This window comes from Ambystoma mexicanum, chromosome 12, assembly GCF_040938575.1.
Source record: "Ambystoma mexicanum isolate Mex_15411 chromosome 12, UKY_AmexF1_1, whole genome shotgun sequence".
NCBI lineage: Eukaryota > Metazoa > Chordata > Amphibia > Caudata > Ambystomatidae > Ambystoma > Ambystoma mexicanum.
The window spans coordinates 428,814,621-428,839,689 of record NC_090936.1 but is presented as its reverse complement, the minus strand read 5'-3'; the positions used below and the strand labels follow the sequence as shown (position 1 = coordinate 428,839,689).

Below are 25,069 nucleotides of genomic sequence, written 5' to 3'. Positions count from 1 at the left end.
GTTGCGGAGAGGAACAAGGTATGGTATTCCCCATATGTTTTTATTCCAAAGAAAGACAGGGGATGGAGACGCATCTTGTACTTGCGTTGGTTGAACAAACTCCTCAGGAAGGACAAGTTCAAGATGGTCACTCTTTCTCAAGTCCTCCAGGCCCTTCGACTTGAGTATTGGTTGGTGTCTCTGGACCTACAGGATGCTTACTTTCTGTGATTTGGATGAATCGGCACATGAAAGTACCTGAGGTTTGCGTCTGGCAGCTTGCACCTTCAGTTTCTGGTCCTGCCTTTCGGATTGACCTCCGCCCGAGGGACTTCACCAAGCTAATGGTGGTGGTGGCTGTGTTTCTGATGTTTGTTAATCTGCTTAGAATCACATGCTGTGCATATAGTCAGACATCCAGTGGTTACCGTGGAGTATTGCATCTTGTTTTTCAAAAGTCGAAAGGGGACGTCGACATAGGCGTGCCTGTAACACTATCCCTTTAGTGACGTGTAGTGTACCCAAAATCCCTCACGTGTCGAGGTCCCTCAGATTGTTTTTTTCCACCCAGACTACTGGTCGCCTTAATCGGAGCTCATAAGAGACATTGCCATTGCTCGAGCCCTGGTCGATCTTGTTTAATTGTTAACTAACATCACCTCCAGCCCTCTTTCGCCGACCATTCCACATCCCACAGAGACCAGATCTTCTTTGGTCGGTGGTTTTCGACGGACAGTGAACCTATCGGCGCTGCCGACCACGTGGCCCGGCCTTAACGGCCTACTACTGTAGGGAGAGTGGGGTCGGGGTGGACATTTCTGTCTTATACTAGAATGCCTTCCTTTCCCTTTCTTCCCCCTTTCCTTCCGGGTCGTTATCACTTGTTACGCCCTCAGCTATGTAGAGGACTCCTTTTAGATTTTGCCCAAATTTTAAATCAAATTTCCGTGGAAGGACAAGCACAAGCGGTGTAACCGCTGCTTGCCTTTCGAGCACGACAAAGCTGGTTGCGCGGCCTGCAAGCTCCTTCGCCCGAAAACTCTGCAGGAACGCAGAGTTAAAAGGTGGGCAGCCTATGTGATGTCGAAGGCTGATTCATCACCCGCGGCTGCTGAGTGCGACGAGGGTGATGGTGATGACTCGACCTCTGTAACGGAGGTTGTTGACCCCCAAACAGAGCGCTCTCGCTCTGTGGCGTCTGCCCCCGGTCCCGACAGGCACGTCTCTGGCCCTGCTTTGGGGGGGGGGGGGGATGTACACCCCGGCGACGCTGACAGACAATTACATGTCACAAAACACACAACCCCTGGCCATTGTTCGAGTAAGTCGAAGAAGGCCTCTGCGCCAACAGGGACGCCGACACAGCTGGCCGTCCCCGCCGACCGGGCCGTCGAATACAAAGGGTGCTACCCCTAAACTATTATCCATCGAGACGCCTTGCAAAAAGGCTTCTGTCGACGGCAAGATTCCGACTCCGCCGAAAACTCCTCATGATCAGCTCCTGGATGGGAGGATGGTCGCGAAGAGCATCGCGAGGATCGTCTCTGAAGACTCTCAGAAACGGCTGGTGAAGGATTCACCGAAGCCTGCTGAGGTGGTCAAGGAGACGCTGAGACCTAGCGAAGGTGCGACTGGAGTGCCCAAACCCTCCCCTAGGTCTAAGGAGAGACCCAGAGGCACTACTCCACCGTCTGGCCCACGGGACGGCTTCTCGGAGGGCGACGGGGGATTTCCTCCACTTTGTGGGAGAGATCTCGACGCCTGGAGGCAGAGGAGCAAGCCTTTCCACAACTAGACCGTTATGGGTCTTTCCACTGGACCAGGGAGAGATTTGAGACCTGTATGAACAGGTTGGATAGGTTTGTGTCCATTTCTGAGCACACCACACCTAAAAGGCCAAAGGATGTAATCCCACAAGACCCTCTAGCCAAGGTTCCAAGACTTTTTGACCCCAGGAAGAGGAACTGTTCACATATGACCTCACTGAAGAGGACCCTCATGTTGACACTCTGGACAATGATGAATTCATGGATACTGAGGACCTACAAGATCCTGTAGGGGGCTTTCAGGAAGACTCCGACATGTGTGACCCACAGCCATGGCAGTCCCCTGGGGCGTCAACTGACCCTGATGCTTTAGATCTGCCCTCTCCACAGACTACTCCTGTCAGAGAGCCTTCGCCTGTGGACGATCAGCCCACGTTTAATGCCATGCTATGCAAGGCGGCTACACATTTTCAGATCGATACGGGGGAGACTGCCCCTGCGGTTGATTTTGTTGAGAAAATTATCAAAGAAAAGCCACCGGCTATCCAGGCCATTCCTCTCCTCGCCCCCATCAAGAGGCACCTCATTCCCTCTTTGTCTACACCAGCATTAGTCAGGGGTGTTAACCCACGGATTGAGAAGCTTTTTACCCCCTCCCCCTCGGATCCTTTATATATTAGGGGTCATTCCATCCCAGATTCTCTGGTGGTGACCACCACGAGGAAAAGGGCGGGCTTTCCTCTGTCCACCAGCGAAGCACCCCCTGATAAGGGGAAGAAGCTCTATGCTCTCGGGAAGAGGATTACGGCCTCGGTGGCATTCGCTATGCATATTGCCAACAATACCACCTGTTGGCTAGTTACGCTGATACCCAATGGGGCCTGTTGTGCAAAGGCCTACAGGAAATCCCTGATCCATCTCTTGGCCACTGTTACCAAAGGCACTCAAGTGAACCAGAGCATCATTAAAAATACTTTAGATGCTGCGGAAACGGCTGGCCGTTCTTAGTCCATGGCGTACTCCTTAAAAGGCATGCATGGCTTAGGAACTCGGGGTTCAAGCCAGAGACCCAGGCGTCCCTCATTAACAAACCCCTGGAGGACTCCAACTTGTTTGGATAGGTGGTTGATGACGGCCTGGATACAATGAAAAAGGAGCATGAAACCTTGAAAACCCTGGACCAGATCACGAGATCCCCCCCCCAATAAGCGCGGATATGGCAATGGGCGCTTTTTTCGTGGCCAACGACAACCTCAGCAACAGCATACCTCAGCCAGCAACTGATCCTCCCCTCAAGGAACCAGTGGGTACAACACGCCGTATGCTCAAAGAGGCCAATGTCGTGGCAAAGGAAGGGGTCGGGGCCCTCCTCCTAGAGGCTCCCCGGCCACCGTCACTAAATGACCCAAAAATTCAGGTCCCCTCCCATGCATCCCTGGTCGGGGGCCGGTTAACATCTTTTCTCCAAGCATGGGAGGGGGTTATCCAGACCGTTGGGTACTGTCAACAATAGCCCACGGTTACTGTATCGAGTTCAGCCAGTCCCAGACTTTCAGACCTCCAAAGGGAAGACGTCCCACATCAGAACACCTTTTCATCCTTCTTCAGGAAGTAGAATCGCTGCTGCAAAAAGGAGCAATAGAGGTTGTGCCTCTGTCACAGGTAAAGGAGGGTAATTATTCAGTGTACTTCATTGTACCCAAAAAGGATCTAAGCAGGCACCCTGTATTAGATCTGCGCCCAGCGAACAAATTTGTAAAACCTCAAAAATCTTGTATGGTGACCCTACAGAAAGGAATCCCCCTGCTCACACAGGAGGATTACATGGCAACACTGGACATGAAAGATGCATACTTTCATATTTCAATGTTGCCAGCACACAGGAATTGCCTCAGGTTCATGATAGAAGGCAAACACTATCAGTTCAAAGTGCTACCCTTTGGCATAGCCTCAGCGCCAAGGGTACTCACGAAGGTACTGGCAGTGGCAGCGGCACATCTGCGAAGGTTGTCCATTCCGGTTTATCCTTACCTCAACGACTGGCTCATAAGCGGGGATTCTTACGAAACATGCTTCTCAAATACCCAAAAGACTATAGACCTCTTGTTCCACCTGGGCTTCTCCATCAACTAGAAGTCCATTCTAGACCCCAGCCAGATCAAGCAATTCCTAAGGGCTCTAATTCGAAAAAGGGACGGCCTCGTCTTCCCCTCCAACGAGAGGGTCCAAAACATGCTCTTTCAGAACACTCAATATGTAGCTGATTGAGAGGTGACAATACGCAAAGCCATGCGATTGCTAGGATTGATGGCGTCCTGTATTTACTTGGTCCCTCACGCGTGCCTGCGCATGCGCACAATGCAAGATTGGCTCAACAGCCAGTGGTGTCAGGCCAGCAGACAATGAGACGATCTAGTGGTTGTCTCGCAAGCCCTGGTTCTCTCGCTGCAGTGGTGGTCGAGGGAGAACCTCGTGAAGGGTAACTCCTTCACCACCCCCGAAGTTTGGACTTCAGGTGTGTCGTCCAACCATATAAACCTACTGGAATTGTTGGCGGTCTTCAAAGCACTGAAGGCCTTCCAGACACATCTACAAGGAAAGACAGTCCTGATCCTCACGGACAGCACCACAGCCATGTACTACCTGAACAAGCAGGGGGGCACTCACTCTCCAGGACTGTCCAAGCTGTCCCAGAACATCTGGAAGTGGGCTCTCAAACACATGTTCCTGTTATCACAACCTGTACATGGGGAACTCAGTCTTCTGGCAGACGGACTCAGCAGATACTTCCTTCGACCCGCAGAGTACGAATGGGGCTTACACAGAGACATCGTCTCCAACGCTTTCGCAGAATGAGGCTTCCCAGAGATCGACTTGTTCGCAACTCTGGAGAATTCCCAATGCCAAGATTACGCCTCCAGGTACCCCCAGAACTGCTCCAAGGGAAACAGACTCTGGATAACATGGTCAGGGAAATTTGTCTACGCTTTTCCCCCGGACTCCCCTTCTCAACAAGATAGTGCACAAGATGCACCAGGAACCAGTTGCAATGATACTGGTGGCCCCCATGTGGGCCCGCCAACCCTGGTTCGCCCATCTGATGGAGAGGTCACTATCTCCTCCGGTAAAACTATCATGCCCGTACAACATGTTGTCGCAGGACAGGGGCCTGACGCTGCACCCATGCCCGCAGACCCTGAACTTGGCAGCCTGGCTCCTGAGGTCATAGAATTTGGACTTTTACAGCTCCCTCGGAGATGCATGGACATTCTCAGGGAGGCAAGGAAACCGAACACTTGTTACTGCTACTCCAGTAAATGGAAATGGTTTGACTAGTCTTTAATTCCATTAAAGTTCACCTAGCCGCACTCTCCGCCTACACTACATCACAACATAAGGTGTCATGGTGGAAAGTTCCAGTTATTAAAGCCTTTTTGGAGGGAGTGAAAAGAATTCACCCTCCTGTATCTAACCCAGCTCCCGGATGGGACCTGAACGTCGTGTTAACCAGGCTAATGGGCCCCCACTTCGAGCCCATGCATAGAGCGAGCCTTAAAGATCTCACTAGTAAGACTGCTTTCTTAATAGCCATCACCCCCATCAGGAGAATGAGTGAACTACAAGCGCTCTCTATCTTAGACCCCTTTGTAACAGTTCACAAAGATAAGGTGGTTCTATGCACACACCCTAGGTTTGCACCGAAATTCACTTCGAAGTTTCATGTCAACCAATCTATAGAATTACCAACGTTCTTTCAAAACCCTTTGAACTTGGGAGAGAAGAGCCTGTAGGACACAATCCATTTGAAGAACAAGCTACTTTCCAACTGGTAATGTTCTTTGGATTGGATATTCCTCCAACGTATTCCACATCGCCCTCCCAGCCTGCCCCTCTGGAGAAATTCCTATGCGATTGCAGCTTATGTTTCTGCAAGGCTATGTGTAGTGAAGAAGGCACTGGATATGTGCATGTCACACGTTATGGAGTAAAAAACATAAACTCAGGCTACGGGCGTAGTGCGTCCTATTTTAACATCTGGTGACGTCGCCCTCGACGGAGGCCTTCGAGGGACATCGACCTGACGCCATCGACGTAGGACGCCCTCTGCAGAAAAAGTTTCCCAAGTGCACAGCTGTGGATGTTACATGTCAAAGATGTGGAATTCGTTGGAGGAACATCCAATCGAAAGAACGTTACCAGTTGGTAAGTAACTTGTTCTTAGAATGGATTGTGTCCTCCAACGCATTCCACATCTTTGACATGTAATGTCGACAGCTGTGCACTTCGGAAACTTTTTCTGCAGAGGGCGTCCTGCGTCGATAGTGTCGGGTCCATGTCCCTCGAAGGCCTCCGTCGAGGGCGACGTCACAGGATGTTATAAATAGGACGCACAGCGCCCGTAGCCTATGTTCCGTTTTTTCCGCCAACGTGTTAACTTTGTGAGATTCGGCACGCCTCGTGTGTGTGTTCTTTGTAGAAGATGTCTTTCTCATCGACCCCTCCGACTCCGCGGTCTGTCTTTAAAACCTGCCGGGACAGCAAGTCGAAGATGTCGCTTACTGACCCCCACCGCATTTGTTTGTGGTGCCTGGGTGAGTCGCACGACACTGACGACTGCTCGAAATGCCAGTCACTGACTGCCAAGGCTTTGAGGGAGCGGAAGGGGAAGCTCCATGTAGGTAGGGGCTCGAAGCCTGTTAAGTCCTGTGCTTCCAAGTCCAAGGGGATTTCCACTGACGACTCGAGGGTCGACTCTCTGTGTCGGAAGGATTCCTGGGGATCTCGGTCCCAGAGTGGTTCACGCCACTCGTCTTCCTTGTCCCGGCATTCGTGGTAGCGCCGTCACCGGTCGCCTTCCCCGTCTTCCTCGGAGGATTGTGCCTCGAGGAAGGTTAAATGCCCTACGAAGTCCTCGACTCGGGAGGAATGGGCGGTGTGTAAGAAATCCATGATGGCGATTTTTCAATTGCAGGACACAGGTCTGGTCGCGCCTTCTGACGAAGCCGGCCCCGATCGGTCGCATGCCGTGGCTCGCACACCTTTGGGCTCAGGTTTGCAATGCGACACACATCGGGAGCCGTTGCGGTCCCATACGGACAAGGAATTGAAAGGTCCCAAGAGACGTGTCTCTAGGTCTCGGTCCTCGTCCCCAGTGAGAGTGCACCAACCTATTGAGGGCTCGGGGCCGGCGTTGACGCGTTCGATGCGGTGTCCGCCCTATTCGGACATCGACACCTTGCTGTATCAGCCCACTGCACCGTCGGCACCTGTGTCGACATCGACGACGCAGACTTCGGCAATCGCGACATTGCGGTTGTTGACACTTTGACGTCGAAGCCTTTGGGAATTTTTTCTCAATTTGCCATTGGAGTAACTGGATATCGTGGATCCTCCAAGGAAGGCTACGTCGAAGGTCTGAGATTGAGGAACCTGGTGTCCTTGATGATCCACTTTTTTCTGGAGGAGTTGAGGCAGACCCTCCATGAATGATGCAAGTGGGCTGGACACTTCCCCGGAAGTGGAATTTGGTAGACCTGAGCCTGGGGCTCATGCAGATCCTTCTTATAGGAGACTCATGGCGCGGGTCTAAGTAGCTGGGCTTGTCTAGGCCTCCTGAAGACTTTGTGCAGGTTGATCTGACGGACATCTTGGATCAAGGACCGTCCTGTGACCCTGTTTTGAGATTCCATCTTACCTTGCAGAAAAGGGTGGCAGCTGCTTGGCAGTCCCCGGAATCTCTTCCAGCTGTTAATAAGTTTTTGACCAAGAAATACCGCCCTACCGTTAGCGACGCCAGCTATCCATCTACTCACCCCACTCCCGAGAGTTTGGTGTTTCAGGCGGCTACTGCCACCTCGAGGCAGGCGGCGTACCCTACCATCCTTCCGTATAGGAACGACCAGTGCTTCAACGGTTGGGCCCGGAAGGTATTTTCTGCTGGGAGCATGGCCCTGAAATCGGCCAACTCCACGTGTGCCTTGGCAAGGTTTTCACACACTCTGTGGAATTGTTTCTTTGGCGGCTGAGCATATTCCCGAGGGGGAAGAAGGGGAGGGGGTTCCTTGCTCTCGTGCAGGACGGCAAGGATGCCTTGTGTGAATCCCTTCAGTCGTGTTTGGATACGGCCAACAGTGTTAGCCGATCCATGGCTACAAGCACCGTTATACATTGCGTGGTTGCGGAAGTCGGGGTTTGCTCCGGATGTGCAGGCCCGTCTTCTCAACATGCCCTTTGATGGCACACATTTTTTAGGCAGCAAGGCTGACTAGATCCTTGAGAGGTTGCAGACCTCAAAGCTGCGGCAAAATCTTTAAGCGCTGCAGTGCGTCAACCTCTGCCTTTTCGTCTTGGGGGACAGCAGTGGAGGGGAGGTTCTTTTTGTTATTACTCCTCCTTTGGTAGAACAAGAGGGGCCGCCAGTCAAAAAGGCCAGCGAAAGGGCACCTCTGGTGGTCGGGGAAATCGTGGTGCCAATGCCACTCGGGCAGCTGCCTCTTTGCCTTCAGGCACTACCGCAGCCGCTTCCAAACAGTCGTGAAGCCATGTCCCATGGATGGCCGTTTGGGGGCCGACTATCTCAGCATCTCGAAGAATGGCGTGACATTACTTCAGATGCGTGGGTTCTGGATACCATTGCCCACGGCTACTGCCTTCCCTTCCTTCAGCGACCTCACAACAATCCACTGGGGAAACACTCTTTGAAGCATCCGGATCCTTTCCTTGCGCAGGAAATTTTGAGCCTGCTGGAGAAAGGCGCTATAGAACTGGTGCCTGTAGCGGAGAGGAACAAGGGATGGTATTACCCTTATTTTTTTTATCCCAAAGAAAGACGGGGGATTGAGACCCATCATGGACTTGCATTGGTTGAACAAACTTCTCAGGAAGGACAAGTTCAAGATGGTCACTCTTTCTCAAGTCCTCCATGCTCTTCAACTTCAGGACTGGTTGGTGTCTCTGGACCTCAAGGATGCTTACTTCCAAGTGCCGGATCAATCACCCGCACAGGAAGTACCTGAGGGTTGCGGCTGGCGACTCGCACTTTCAGTTTCCAGACCTGCGGTTCGGATTGACCTCCGCCCAAGGGTCTTCACCAAGCTCATTGTAGTGGTGGCAGCCTACCTCAGGCGAGGGGGGGGAATTCGCGTCTACCCCTACCTGGACGACTGGCTGATCCGGGCGCGCTCTCCCGAGCTAGCGTTGGATCATCTCGGTGTCACCTGCTGCACCCTTAACAGGTGGTTCTTCTCCCTGAATTTCAAGAAGTCGCACCTGAGACCTTCCCAACAGCTCCAGTACATCGGGGCTGTGTTGGATACGTCCTTGGAAGTGTTCGCCTCCCAAGGTAAGGACTCATCACATTGTGCATATGGTGGACAAGTTTCAACATGCCCAGTGTCTCCCGGCTTTCGAATTCTTTTTTATTTTTTTATTTGTAATTTTATTGAAATTTATAGAAAACATACAAACAACAAACTTATCAGCATTGTAATCGTAGAACTCATTGCATAGAATCCACACCCGATAACCACCCCCAACCTTCACAGAATCGAAAAAGCAAAACAGACCAATTTATTATCACGTCATCCAAAAACCCACCCCACATATCATCAAACAATTTCAACTTTTTGTTCCTACGAAGGATAACCTTCTCAATTCTGGCCACTTGCCTCAAGTCCTCCACCCATTCTGAACAGGTCGGCCTCTCATCACATTTCCATATTCTCAAAAAAAAAAAATTCGCAGAATTTGCAGCCCTAAAAAAACAGCATTTCTGTGGATAAGTGAGATCTTCCACTTTATCATCCTCACCCAAGATGATAGTGTTATAATCAAAATCCTCTTGCAGGAATTGAACCTCATTAATCTTCAGTGACACTCCTCCAAAATGTCCTCAGTTCATAACAGTCCCAGATCAAGTGTTCAAAGGAGCCGACATCATGCTTACACCTCCAACATGCCTCTGAGTCAATCATCCCTCTCGCATAAAGTCTCTGGGGAGTCCAAAACACCCTATTAAGAATTTTGATTTGGCGGCATTGTTCTCCAAGATTAATGGATGTCAGAGTCATGTTTTTACAAAGAAACCTCCACCTCTCCACAGTCATATCAGAGCCAAGGATGTCAGACCACTTAGTTAACAACCCCTCTGCTGGCGTGTACGGTTGGCTCAGATTTCTATATACTTTGGACGCCATACCACCTAATGTCTTATATTCAGGTAGCCATAACTGCCAACCACCGCCATCAACAGTTCTCTGGTTCCGCAGCAAACCTCTCAATTTTCTGTATTCACCCATTGTACAGTCTCTGAGATCTTTAATTTGTGCAAGTCTTCAATAGCTGATCCATTTGCCGTCTTCCATCAGATCACTCAACCATAGTACACCACTCAGGAGCCAGTTCAACCACAATAGCGGCCTCCCATTCAGCAAAATACCTGGATTCAACCAGATAGGGATGTAACCATTATCACATACCTTGCGCTTACTTTTCTTCCATAGTTCCCTCCAACAAGTTCTCAGGAATCTTGTCGGCGGAAATGAGCGATAACCAGATCCATCCACCGTGGACAGTATGGCCCTAGGCGGCAACGGAGAAGAAATACTTGATTCCGCCAGCGTCCAAACATCCTCCGAATCTTCAATAAATGGAACCAGATGCCTGGCTCCAAAGGCCAAATGATAATTCTCAGTCAGGAACCCCCAAACCTCCACAGTCTTGGGGCAGCTGCAATTTCCACAAGCTGAGGCGTGGCTGTTTGTTCTCCCAGAGAAAAGGCTGGATTAAACTCTCAATTTTCCTCCAATGGCCCTTCTTCACGCCCAGGGGAAGCACACTGAGCATATAGTTGATTCACGGTGTTGATGTCATTTTGATGGCATTCACTCTCCCCCAGAGACTCAATTTAAGTGCACTCCATCTCTTCAGGTCCAGCTCCAAAGATTGAATCACATGTGTAATATTGACATCCATTATTTTCGAGACATCATTCGTTAGCCAAATCCCAAGGTATCTCATCTTATTCTGACACCACTTAAAGGGAAAGCCCTGCATCTTCAAAACAGTGCAAGTGGTTGATGCCGGCATCGACCAACTCCATCAGCGCAGGAATGGAGCTCTCCACATTCTGAACCACCACCACCAGCATGTCATCCGCATACAACCAAACTTTCTGGGAGGCTGCACCAAAGCGTACGCCCTCAATTCTATCCTCTTCTCTTATCCTCACAGCCAGCAATTCCATGGCGATCACAAACAGAATCAGCGACAGTGGACAGCCTTGCCTCGTGCTTCTCCCAAGTTCAAAAATGCCCGAGTCCATGCCATTAGTCCGAACACAAGCAGTCGGCCGGGAATACAGCAGTCTTATCCATCCAATCATGGTATCTCCAAAACCAAGGCCTTTCAATGTACTTAAAAGATATGTCCATTCAATACGGTCGAAAGCTTTCTCAGCATCCAAGGACAACGTCACCACATCATTATGGTGTTCTTTGCTTTCATATAGTGTCAGCAACAATCTTCTCACATTTTCTGAAACATGTCTGCCTTTTACAAATCCAGATTGGCTTACATCTGATATCCATCAGCGCATTCTCAATCCTCAAAGCTAACGCCTTGGCGAAAATCTTGTTGTCCGTGTTCAATAAGCTGATCGGCCTATAGCTGCCAGTTTTCACTGGTGTTCGTCCCTCCTTCAGAAAAACGGAGATTGAAGCATGTCTTGTTGAACTTGGAAGGCACCCACTCCTCAAAGACGGGCGCAGCATCTCCAGCATGAAAGCAAACACCTCTTCTGGAAAATTTTTAAAAAGTTCAGCTGGTAGCCCATCCAGACCTGGACACTTCCCAGAATTCAGCGCATAAGCAGCCAACCTGAGATCCTCCACGTTCAAATCTCTTTCCATACACTCCAAGGATTCCAAACTTACTTTCTTCAGATGGCAGTCATCAATGAATTGACCAATTGTACGCTCAGATAAGTTGATCTCTGAAGAGTACAGGGTTTTATAATACGACAGAAATGCCGCATTAATCTCCACAGGATCAAAAGTCAACAACCCATCCTGTCTTTCCACTGCATTGACAGATCTGCCACTGTCCATAACCCTCAACCGATGTGCCAGAAGTCGATCACATTTTTCATCTTTTTCATAGTAGTTGCTTTTGGTTCTAAAAAGCAACCACTCAGCCTTCAAAGAATACAAATCTTCCAATCGTCTCCTTTTCTGCTTCAATATTTTTATAGTTTCCTCTGAAAAGTTTTGCATATTATTTCTCTCAAGATCCTGAATGTCCACAGTAAGCTTTTTCACTTCTGCATCTCATTTTTTTTCTTTTTGCTGGACAACCAATCAACAATCCTCGCATATATGATTTGAAGGCTTCCCACACAAACTCCACCCTGACTTCACCAGTCCAATTCACCGATATAAAGAATCTCGCCTCTTGAACAATTTTGTCCACAATTTCATTGTCGTCCAAGAGGGAGACATTCATCCGCCAGGTGTTAGACCTAGGAACCGGGAAGGTCAATCGCAAGTCTATGGAGATTGGAGCATGGTCCGAAACAAGTAGTGATCCGATGTCACCCCTTTGGAATGATTGTGTACAGAGGCCAGAGGTCATAAGGAGGTCAATTCTCGAGTAAGCATTATGCCTTGCAGAGAAGAAAGTATATTGTCTCATTGAAGGGTTTTGCAATCTCCAAACATCTGTGAGGTTCCATTCATCAATTAGTCTCTTTAATGCTGTTCTTTTCAGAGCGTTGGCATTGTCCACACCCCCCATACTTTTATCAAGTCCAGGTTCTAAAACCACATTGAAGTCCCCTCCCAACATCACATTAATCGCATTTACATTCTGCAACATTTGCGTTAAAGCTACAAAAAAACTACCGTCACCCCCATTCGGAGCATATATATTGCAGAAAAAATACTGAGCATCCTGAATATGTGCAGTGACGCACATTATCCTTCCATCCCCATCCTTCACACACTTCACCCCAGTGATCTGGAGATTCTTCCTAAAAAGGATACACACACCCCTAGAACCAGTAGTGAACGATGAACCATAAACATCACCAACCCACTCCCTGTTCCACTTATCTATATCCGCATCCAACAAATTAGTCTCCTGAAGCATCGCGACATCCACCCCCATCTCCCCTAGTTTACTCAAAATCACCTTCCTCTTGACAGCACAATGTGCACCATTCACATTCCAAGATACCAGTCTGAAATTCCTCTGATAAGTGTAAGACATTGCTAGATCCCGTTTCCCAATCCTTGCAATGAATCCACAAGACACAATACTACCTAAACCTATAGTCAAGTAAAGAAATAAAACAAAAAATAAAAAAACACTCCTGGGCTTGAACCATCCAGAACATCCCTTCCAGCTACACGCCGAACGGGACTACCCCCCCTCCCTCCCTTAGGTCAGCCTATAGAAAGCCCATAAAGGGTGCCGCAGACCACATTTGGTCAAATTCAAATGAAGTTAAAAATACAATTTGGTCTAAACGAATTCCCACAACTCTCCAGCAAATGAAAGCACAAATAAAAGCATTCCTGAATAGATGCAACATCTCCTACTGAAAAACGCTAAATACCACACCATGTGTCAATCACATGCCTAGACAAAACCTGAATTCTCTTATCATAACCATCAACAAATCACACTAATCCTTCTACCGTCACAACCATCAGTTTAAACATCACAAATCCCAACTACTGCAGGCATGCAGAGCAATTGAGCGTGAATCATCACTAGAAAGTGTGAGCAAGTGTACAGAGAGTTGCAAAATACCTGTGTCCCTGCACCCTACCAAATGAGATTAGAAGCCAGATACAGCATTAAACTTTTCCATGGCATTCACACACCAATCCATGACTTTCCCGGTGGCCTTACCACTCACCTTTCCAAGCATAAAAATCAGAATCTCCGGTATTCCCTGGACACTACATTCCCCCACGTGACTTCCATGGCACAAAACTGCAACCTCCACCGTGTTAATTCAAATGTACTGTATAACTGGGCACTCCAGATATAACGTATTGGCACATCTCTCACTGCGCTTTGAGAATGGAATCAAATCCTCTCCAACGTAAGCAGTACTGCAAAAAAAAAACATCAAAAATTCTGTCTGTGATTTGGTAAGTAGACAGAGGTGCACAATCATATCTTAACCATGGGCCTCGTCAGTGTTCACATTAGATGACAGGATCTATTACATTCTCACAGCTGATTCCGTTACTGCACGAAAGGAAACGTACCCATGCAAAGCAAAAGGTGTAGACTACAGTGGAACCCCAGGTGCCCAGTAGCGACAACTCTCACCTTCTTTATGCAGTGATGGTAATGGCATACAGTTGGCTTCGTTATTACAGTACAAGTACATGTCAAATACACCCCACTCAGCATGTCAGGGGTGTGCAACCAGGACAAGAACTGTTATATGTGCAGGGGATTAGCATTGGGCAGCATACTCCCAAACGTGGCATTCCTTCATCCAATTTTGTCATGGAAACAATACAATACGATCAACGTACCACAGCAGTCCGGGATAAAGCCGTGCACAGAGCAGTCCCCTCCCCTCAGCCACAACACATGCACCCCAGCCCCTACACCCACTGTGCCCCCCAAACACGTGAGCATGCAACAAGGCGTATTGCCCGGAACACGCGCGCCGCGGCCCCAAGGAGAAAGCGCCACTACGCCTTACCTCAAATGCGCGTCAACAGTGGTCAGTCACCCGCATCCACCAATCCAACACACCGCTGCCGGCAAGACTCCGAAGGGTGTCGCACGGCCGCCATTTCCAGACAGCACGACACCTCCGGCACTCCGTCCAAACAAAAAACAAGCACCATCACCTATAGAAAATCTACAGAGCGCGTACTGCCGTAGAGTAAAACACCCATTATCCTAGCCCACATCAAGCCTACGCTCGAGCGAAAAACCGTCACAGCATATTTGAAACATTAATAAAGCTCTGATACCTAAACAAACCAATTCCCATCTAACAATTTCAGGAAAAAATGAATCAATAAAGAAAAGTAACCTTACATCTTCACAGCTTCATATATCACATCATTATGCAATACTATTATCCAAGTTTAAACCCCCAGCCCTCAGCCAATTTTCAGCTTCAACTGGATCCTCTGTGGTTTTGACACCTGATCCAAACAATATCTTCAGTGTCGCTGGTTTCACCAGGAGAGTTTTAATCCCTTTTTCTTGTGCCAAAGCTTTTGCACTTCTGAACGCCTTCCTCATTTCCACTATTTCCTTAGGGAAATCTGGATAGATCGCCAATTGATCTCCATTTAGCAGAAGTTTCCCTTTTTCTCTCGCAGCCTTTAAAATCCTTTCCTTTGCAATCACTCTGGACATCACCATGATGATCTGTCTTGGTTTTCCGGCCTGGACCAGCTTACCAGCTCTAAAGGAGTAATCCATGTCCATTTCTTTTAGGATGTTGTTACCCAAAGTTGCCTCCAGTACTCCTCTGACTCTGTGATCGAGGTTTTTGTCCAAAGCAGAGTCTTCACTCACACCCAGCAAGCGCAAGATCAGGTTCCTCCTCTTCAAATCAGAAACTTCATATCTCGACTCCTTGTAGGCCCTATAACTCCCTTCAACCTCCGTGGCCAAGGTTGTATTTTCTGCTTCCACTTTGGTGACTCTATTCTCCAGGTGACCGACTTGAGAGGACAATTCACTGAGGGTAATCTTCATTTCCTTCACATCCTGGGCAATCTGGAGAAGCAGTGCATACATGTCACCATTCTCTGAACTCTCACCCATCTTCTCCCCTTGTTTAGCTTTTTTGGAGTTGGGGTTGTCAGGGATCTCAATCCTCTTCTTTGATATCAGCGCTTGATTCATTTTTCTCAATTTCCAATATTAATCCATAGGCTGGGAAGGAGCAGTTGGTTTAAGCTGCTGCCTTGGTCACCAACATTCCAGAATCCCGGCTTTCGAATTCTTAAGGTTGCTCGGCCTCATGGCATCCTGCATTTTTCTGGTGCCAGAGGGCCAGGCTGCGGATGAGATCCCTGCAGTGGGCACTCAAGATGCAGTGGTCGCAGTTCTCCGGCAAGATGTCGGATCCCATTCAGATTCCACTTTCGGTCTCCCAGGATCTTCTCTGGTGGGCCAATGAAGGAAACCTGATGAGGGGAGAACATTTTTGGCAACCGTGGCCGGATGGAACGGTAGTGACGGATGCTTCCCTCACAGGATGGAGAGCTCATGCCAACGACTTGACCGCCAGCAGTTGTTGGTCTCCGTCGGAGTCCGGACTCCACATCAATTTGTTAGATCTGAGGGCCATCAGGCTAGCCCTGAAGGCGTTTCTGTCTTCTGTACGTGGGAAGAGTGTCCTGATCATGACGGACAACACAGTGGCCATGCATTACCTCAACAAAAAGGGGGGGGGCGTTGGGTCACTTCCGTTGTGCAGAGAGGCAATGCAGCTCTGGTTCTGGGCCTTCCAGCAGGAAATCTCAATCTCAGCAGTTCATCTGGCCGGAGACGACAATGCGGCGTCGGTCCGTCTGAGCAGGCAGAGCGCAGTCTCCTACGAGTGGGAGTTGGCTCAGGAAGTCCTTCAGGAGATCTTTGCCCCTTGGGGAACCCTGCAAATGGATCTCTTCGCCACCAGTGTCAACCGGAAGTGCGAGAGATTCTGCTCAAGGGAATTTCCTCCAAGAGGATTTTAGGAGATGCGTTTGTGGTGCATTGGTCATTCCCACTGCTGTATGCATTTCCTCCAGTCCCCGTCATTCCTCAAGTGTTGCGGAGGTTACGGTTGTTTGGTTCACACATGATCCTCATTGCTCTGGATTGGGCCAGGAGAGCGTGATACCCGGACCTTCTGGAAATGTCCATCTGCCCTCCACCCCACCTTCCCCACCGAAAGGATCTGCTCTTGCGCGAGGAGTGGCGGGAAGGGGGGGTGTGAGGGAGGAAAGGGGGGTGGGCGCGTCCAGGTTCTCCATACAGAGGTGAAGACTCATCCTTCACGCTTGGTATCTGAAAAGTTGAGGTATAAGGATTGGGACCTCCCGGATGACGTGATGGAGGTGTTGCTTACGGCCAGGCGGCCTGCAACAAAATCCCTGTACCGTTGACGTTGGAGTAAGTTCTGCGAATGGTGCAGAGATCACAATGTTGATCCTTTTCAGTGCTCCATTCCTATGGTTTTGTCTTTCTTTTACTTTCTTTGGCCTACAGGGGCCTTCAAGTAGGTACCATTAAAGGTTACCTGGCGGCACTGTCTATCTTAAGCACTCGTCTGAAGAATGTTCTTACTTTGATTTCTCAGTTTCTTAAAGGACTGATTAATGTATTCCCACCGTCCCCTTTCCAGGTGCCGGTTTGGGATTTAAATTTGTTTTTGAAAATTCTCATGGGTGCTCCGTTTGAACCTTTTGCACTCTTGTCCTTTGAGATTACTGTCTTTCAAGACTGTGTTCTTGGTTGCGGTTACTTCCGCTCGCAGAGTGAGTGAATTTCAGGCTCTTTAATCTAAGCCACCGTTTACTGTCTTTCACAAGGACAAGGTTGTACTGCGAGTACGTCCCTCCTTTCTACCTAAGGTAGTTTCTGAATACCATTTGAGTCAATCGGTGGTTCTTCCATCTTTCTACCCTCCTCCTCATCCTGGTAAGCTTTTACATTTCTAGGATGTCCAGTTTCAGAGTGGACGATCAACTCTTTGTAGGATATGCTGGACACCGATTGGGCCAGGCTGTTAACAAACAGACCATGTCCAGGTGGATTATCCTCACCATTATGGAATGTTATCGTTTGGCGGGTAAGGACCCTCCAGATGGGTTGAGAGCTCATTCCACTAGGGGCGTGGCTACTTCCACCGCCCCTCCAGCAGGGTGTTCCTATTAGGAATATTTGTGATGCTGCTACATGGGCTTCCATCCACACCTTTGTAAAACATTATTCCCTAGATACAATCCATGTTCAGCATATGGCTTTTGGGAAGGCGGTTCTTTATTCCGCAATCTGATTGGGTACTCTAAATTCTTTTCCCTCCTCCATTTACTGGTACTGCTTTGGGAGTCTGTCAAAGATGTGGAATGCGTTGGAGGACACAATCCATTCGAAGAAGTTACTTACCAACTGGTAACATTCTTTCGACTGAATGTTCCTCCAAAGCATCGCCCTCCCAGCCTGCCCCTCAGGAGAATTTCCTATGCGATTGCAGCTTCCGTTTTCCGCAAGGCTAAGTGCAGTCCAGCAGGCATTAGACTGGTGCCACATGTTCTGAGGGAAAAAACTTAAACTGAGGCTGCGGGCGCCGTTAGTCCTATTTATATCATCCTGTGACTTCGCCCTCGACGGAGGCCTTCGAGGGACATGGACCCGACACCATCGACGCAGGATGCCCTCTGCCGAAAAAGTTTCCGAAGTGCACAGCTGTGGACCTTGCATGTCAAAGATGTGGAATGCGTTGGAGGAACATCCAGTCGAAAGAAGTTACCATTTGGTAAGTAACTTGTTTTCTCTGCTGCTAACATGGATTCACATGCTCATGAATATTCCCCGTCGTCAGGCTGGGAATCCTCGGTAAAGAAAAATCAGTATCAGTTTCGTTTCTGATCTGTCTTTCATAGTAACCAATCGCTGATCTCTGTGTCATACTGACCACAGCCAATGACTGCCATCTCCCTAAGCCCCGCCTCTGGCAGCCATCTTCAGATTTTTACCGCACGTTCAAGTGTTGGGATCCTCGTGCTATTGCTCTCGAGCTTTAGTGCCTTTTTTGCGTTTTTTCTTAGAATTTTTTTCTCTTTTTCGGTCAAAAGAGCCTCAAGTTCCACCGTTTCTTTATCCGATCAACGGGGACCCGTGTCGGATTCTTCTACGCCCCTCAAGGGTGAAGATTTCGTCGAGCCACGCTTTTGGAGGACTCCAGAAGTTTCTCAGGCCCATCTAGATCATGGCCCAGGAGAAGGGAAGCTCGACGCCCGGAAAGCTGTTCAGGGTCTGCCCTGGATGCCAGCTTCAGAATGTCTTTAAGGAGGACGAACACTCCCTTTGCCTCTACTGCCTGCATGAGGACAAGACGCACGTGGAGAAGGACTGTGCGTTTTGCAGCAATATGTCGGAGCGGACCATGAAGGACCGCCATCTGCGTCTCGCCAACTGGCTGGAAGGGAAGAGCCCGTCAGGCGAGAAGAAGAAGTCCGAGCGGTCTTCTAAGACCTTTGAGGGCGCCCCGGCAACGGGGGTCCAACAGAAGGCCAACCACTGCGAGTCCGCTGGCACCGTGAGCGCCGAACGGTCAGGCTCTACGGGCGCCAGGCAGGGCGCATCCTCCCCGGCGCCATCAACCACGAGCCAACGCTCTGGCTCGGGTAAGAGGAAGGCCGAGCACCCGGCGAAGCTCCTGGAGAGATCCCGGTCGAGCTCGAAGGCCCCATCAGAGGGGGAGCGAGGCGGCGACCCTCCCCCCAAGGAGAAGGCGGTGAGCGCACCTAAGGTGGTGAAAGCCTTAATCCACCCGGCCAAGGCCTCTATCGAGACAGTCGCCCTGGCTCAGCCTGTGGAGGCTACACCAGTGGTGGCGACCTCGGGGCCCAGAGTCTCCCTGCCACTGCGGAGGGAGTCCTCTTTCATGCCCATCGACAGGACCCCCGTGAAACCTCCGGAGAAGAAAAAGGGGGGGCAGGAGGTCGTCGTGGATTCGGCCTCAACCTCTGAGGAGCTGATCGAAGTCTTAAGCCACGGCGTTGGCGTGGAAGAAGACCAGCCCGTCGGGAGGGACCCCGACGTGGGAGATGACGAGAACGTCAAGGGTGCCGACGGGGCTCCTGACCGCCCGTCGGAATCCCCTCAACCAGTGCCGCAAGACAACTCGGCGGCCATTTTGTTGGCTATTCAGTCCTTATGCTCGGAGATAAGGACGAGATTGCCGTTACCACCAACGGAGGAACCGCTCCCGACGGGGGACCCGGAGCCAGGCCCTTCTGGGAGCCCTCCTCCTAAGAGAAGGATTCATCCTCCACCTCCTTTTCAAACATCGCGCCCTGCTCAGCTCTCCTCCCCGTCCACGACCCATGGGGATGATACGGGGACTGACACGGCCGCGACGGGTACAGACGACGAGGTTTACGACGAGGATCTCCCGTCGTCACCTCTTCCCCGGCCGACGAGATTGGATCGTTTCATGCCATGATCGCCAGGGCATCCAAGCTTTTCCAGCTCTGCCCGGAAGAGAAGAAGGAAGGTTTCCTTTATCAACGGTGCAAGACCAAGAGGAAGACAGTCCTCGCTGTACCTCTACTGGACGATATCTGGGATGAGGGTCTCGCCCTCCTCAAGAACCCATCCACAACGCCTGCAAGAAGGGATCGGTACGAGAAGAAGTACCGGGTCCCGGACGCGGCCCCCTTGTGCCTTCGGGAACAGCCGACCCCGGACTCTGTCATCTCCGCGGCGGCCAGGAAGAAAGCGGGGGGGGGGCCTCGGCCTCTACATCAACCTCCCCGCCGGACGGCGAGGGAAAGAAATTGGACACGATGGGACGCAGAGTCATCTCATCGGCAGCGACGACGATTAAGGCTGCCAACGCCTTGGCTATCGTAGCCCGCTACGACAGGGAGTTGTGGTACAAACTGGCCCCCCTGCTGGACTTCTTACCAGACAAGAGGGTGGAGGCCCTAGAGATCTTGCAGGAAGGAGAAGTGGCGTCGGACCACGCCATTACGATAGCGACGGACATCGCTGACACTGGATTTCGCCAGTTGGGCAACGGCGTGTGCCTTAGACGGCGTGGATGGCTCAAGGCAACTGACTTCCGTCAGGACGTGCAGACCAGAGTCTTGGACATGCCGTTCGACGGGAACAACCTGTTTGGGAAAACAGTGGACGATTCCCTACAAGCCATCAAGACAGACACGGAGACGGCCAGGGCTCTTGGTGTTCTCTAGCAACGACGGCCGCCCTTTCGGAGCGGCGGAGGCAAGCAGAGTGCCTCCAAAGGTTCCGGCGGCGGATTTTCCACCTATCGTCAAGCGGCCTGTTCGTCGTCACAGGAAGCCTACAGGGGACGAGGCAAGTCCGGCGGACCCTGCCGTCGTCGCCAAGGAGGACAAGGCAGCAAAGCCTCGTCGAAGCAGGACTGAACCGGCCGTGGGGTCGGGCCCCCACCGAAGCACCCCGGTGGGAGGCCAGCTGGCGAGCTTCGTCAGCGTGTGGGAATCCATCTCCACCGACCGTTGGGTGCTGGATGCCCTGGCCCAGGGTCACGCGCTCGAGTTTCTAAAGTGCCCGCGCGTCCCCTCCTGTGGCCAGGAAGGAACATCACGTCCCTCAACTTCTCTTGGAGGTAAAGGCGATGCTCAAGAAAGGCGCCATCGACCTCGTCCCAAAGAGGTTTCGGGGCTCCGGAGTTTACTCAAGATAATTCCTCGTGAAGAATAAGATGGGAGGATGGCGTCCCATCCTGGACCTACGACGACTGAACAAATTCATCAAGGCACAGAAGTTCCGGATGGTCACCCTCCAGCATGTCCTGGGTCAACTGGAGGAGGGCGATTTCCTGTCGTCGTTGGATTTGAGGATGCCTACTTCCCTATCCCCATCCTAAAGGGACACCGAAAGTTTCTCAGATTCGTGGTCCAAGGGCGTCACTACCAGTTCAGAGCCCTTCCCTTCGGATTGAGATCGGCACCCAGGGTGTTTCCCAAGTGCCTCGCACCGGTGGCAGCGCGGTTGCGCCTGGAGGGGATCCACGTCTACCCCTACCTGGACGACTGGCTCATCCGAGCAAATACAAAGGAGCTCGCCGCGGAGCATACGGCGAGGACCGTCCAACTACTCACGGACCTGGGATTCTCCATAAACTATGCCAAGTCCCACCTGGTGCCCGCGCAAGACGCACTGTTTCTGGGAGCGAAGCTCGACACAGTGGCGCTTCTGGTCTCTCCGTCGGAGGAAAGGACGAGGGCCATCTTGGGCAAGGTGCAGCGGATGCTGGTTGCGGACGTGGCTAGGGTGAGGTCCATAAAGTCCCTCCTCGGAATGATGTCTTCTTGCATTTATCTCATCCGCCTGTGCAGGCTTCGGATGCGCCCGTTACAGGAGTTCCTGGACGCTCGCTCGATCCAGACGGGCAGCTTCGAGGACAGGATCACACTCGACGAGAGCTTCCGACGAGCGATCCGGTGGTGGGGCACCTCGCGCATCTGACGGCGGGCATGGACTTCCAGACCCTGGGCCACCAGAAGACAGTGACCACGGATGCCTCCCTTGAAGGGTGGGGGAGCGCACACCGAAAATCTGCACGCGAGGGGCCTTTGGCTGCCGACGGAGAAGTCCCTCCATATCAACGTCCTGGAACTCTGTGCAGTGTTTTGGGCCCTCAGGTCCTTTCTTCAGTCCCTCAAGGGCAAGGTGGTGAGGATCTTCACCAACAACACCACCACCATGTTCTACATCAGGAAGCAGGGCGGTACCAGATCCCCAGCCCTGTCCAAGGAGGCGCAGGACCTGTGGCTTTGGGCCGTCGCCCAAGGGATGTTTCTGGTGCCATTTCATCTGGCAGGAATAAAAAACACCATCGCCGACTCGCTCAGCAGAGAGCTGCGCTCGTGCCACGAGTGGGAACTACGACAGGATCTAGTGGACCGCCTCTTCCGACGGTGGGGCACACCCCAGATCGATCTGTTCGTGACAGCGACGAACTCCAAGTGCCGGAGGTTCGCCAGCAGGTTTCCCCAGCCGAGGAGCATGGGCGGTGCTTTCTCGTTCCCCTGGGAGGGCCTGTTCCTATATGCGTTCCCTCCTTTGCCGCTGCTGGTCCGGCTCATCAACCAGCTCAAGAGGTCACGGTGCAGGATGATCCTCGTCGCACCTGCGTGGCCGAGGCAGATATTGTTCCCGGACCTTCTGGACTTGTCAGCGTCCCCGTCAATCAAGCTGCCAGTGGACGCGGATCTTCTCTCCAGGGAAGGAGGCGCCATCCTCCATCACGACCCGAAGTGGCTGAACGTGCAGGCCTGGCTCCTGCAGCGTTACAGTTCGGAGGCTACGACATACCGGCCGACTGCAGAGAGGTTCTTGCAAAGGACAGGGCGTCCTCAACTCTTAAATGCTACGGACACAAATGGAAGAGGTTCTCTGCTGGTGCCACGCACAGAAGATTAACCCTCTACGGATTACGGCTCCTCAAGTACTGCCGTACCTGCTGACGCTGGCCAAGGCTGGACTGGCGCACGCTTCCATCAAGATTCATCTTGCTGCGATCTCCCGATACACCAGAACCACGGGACGGACGTCTTTGTGGTCTCATCGTCTGGTGAAAGAATTCATGAAGGGACTGTTCAGATTGTTCCCGCCGGTGAAGGCCCCGGCGTGGGACCTCAACGTGGTGCTGACCAAGCTCATGGGACCTCCGTTCGAGCCTCTGCACTCAGCTCCGTTGAAATTCTTGTCGTGGAAAACAGAGTTTCTTGTGGCCATCACCTCCGCACGACGGGTGGGAGAGATCCAGGCCCTTTCCTGCGAGCCCCCATACTTGACTTTCCATGACACGAGGGTAGTGCTCAGGACGCACCCCTCCTTCATGCCCAAGGTGCCGTCGGACTTCCACCTCAACGAACCCTTGGTGTTGCCTGTTTTCTTCCCGTCGCCTTCGTCGCCGGCTGAAAGGACTTTGCACTCGCTGGATGTGGCTAGAGCGCTGAAGTTCTACGTGGACTGCACAAAGAGTTTTCGGAAAACGTCACAACTTTTTGTGAACTTTGGACCTGTCATTCAGGGGAAGGCTCTCTCGAAGGCTTCCATTTCCAGATGGCTCTCCGGCTGTATCATGTACTGTCATAGGTTGGCAAACTGACCGCTGCCTGGCCGTCCGAGAGCCCATTCCACCAGAGCGATCGCAGCTACCACGGCGTTCCTATCTGGTGTGCCCTTGCTGGACATCTGCAGGGCTGCTACGTGGAGGTCGACGCACACCTTCACGAAATTCTACTGCGTCGATCGGGATTCCAAAGAGGAGTCCAGGGTCGGCCAAGCAGTGCTGCGCAACCTGTTCGCCTAAGGTGAGCCTGGTGAGGAGGTAAGAATTGCTTAATGTTGAGTTTGATGTAATGCTTAATGTTGAGCCTTTGCCACCTCCCGAGGTTGTGCATGTGTGTACTGCTATGTATTCATTTATTCATGAGCATGTGAATCCATGCCAGACCCTATGCTGGAGAAGGAACAAGTTACTTACCTGTAACTGTTGTTCTCCAGCATGGGTCTGGCATGGATTCACATGCGAACCCTCCCGCCAACCCCTCTGCGGCTCTTCACTTGGTCATACTGCCACTTCACGTGCTACCAAATCTGAAGATGGCTGCCAGAGGCGGGGCTTAGGGAGATGGCAGTCATTGGCTGTGGTCAGTATGACGCAGAGATCAGTGATTGGTTACTACTACGAAAGACAGATCAGAAACGAAACTGATACTGATTTTTCTTTACCGAGGATTCCCAGCCTGACGACGGGGAATATTCATGAGCATGTGAATCCATGCCAGACCCATGCTGGAGAACAACAATTACAGGTAAGTAACTTGTTCCATCCAGTCATTCATCATGCCATCAACAAAGTGTTAATCTTTCCTGGTCATGTTCCATTTTGCCTTTCTAACCATTGGCTGATCAATAAAGACAAGCATTAATGAGAATTTTATCTGCAATACATAACCCGTGTATCATGTTTAAATGCTATAGATGTTTTGCATTTCTTTTTTAAACAGTTATTTAATTTTCAAAATATTTGATCTTGCCAGGGGGGAGCCAAAAACGTGGTATGGTGTGCCCTCTCATGCAGCTGAACAGTTGGAGGCAGTGATGAGGGAACTGGCCCCTGAGCTTTTTGTATCACAGCCTGATCTCCTACATCAGTTGGTGACTATCATGAACCCCAATGTGTTAATGGAGCATGGAGTACCTGTAAGTAGTGTGTGCTCAGAATGTATTCCTGTTTTGCATACCCGTTTTGTTTTACTTGTAATATGGGGGTTTAACTTCTTCTGTCAATCTCATCACCATGCTTGCCTACTTTTCTCTTCCTCATTGTCTTTATCCTCTCTCATGTTCCAACCTTTATAATATATCTCGCCGCCTTCTTCTGTAACTTGGAACATTTCTGTTGCAGTTTTTTACCATTACCCTTCTTATGCAGGTTCCCAATCTTAGAATCTCCCAACTGTGAAGGTGGCACTCCCTGGGAAAGTGAGTAAAAAGCAAGATCAGAGTCATTTTTTATATTTATTAACTGGTAAGCAGAATTTCCTTTTAATGATTTC

General features: G+C 50.9%; 1 protein-coding gene across 8 annotated transcripts in view; it reads left to right on the top strand.

The window, feature by feature from the left end:
* KDM5A (lysine demethylase 5A) overlaps positions 1-25,069 on the top strand; it is a 1,841,472-nt gene that overhangs the window by 609,311 nt on the left and 1,207,092 nt on the right. For all 8 annotated transcript variants that reach the window (XR_011281783.1, XM_069628595.1, XM_069628593.1 and 5 more), the window contains one exon: positions 24,551-24,713. Coding sequence is in view for 7 of the 8 variants with exons in the window: in XM_069628595.1 (XP_069484696.1) it covers positions 24,551-24,713 (163 nt within the window). In the remaining variant the exon portion in view is untranslated. The remainder of the gene's footprint in view (positions 1-24,550; positions 24,714-25,069) is intronic.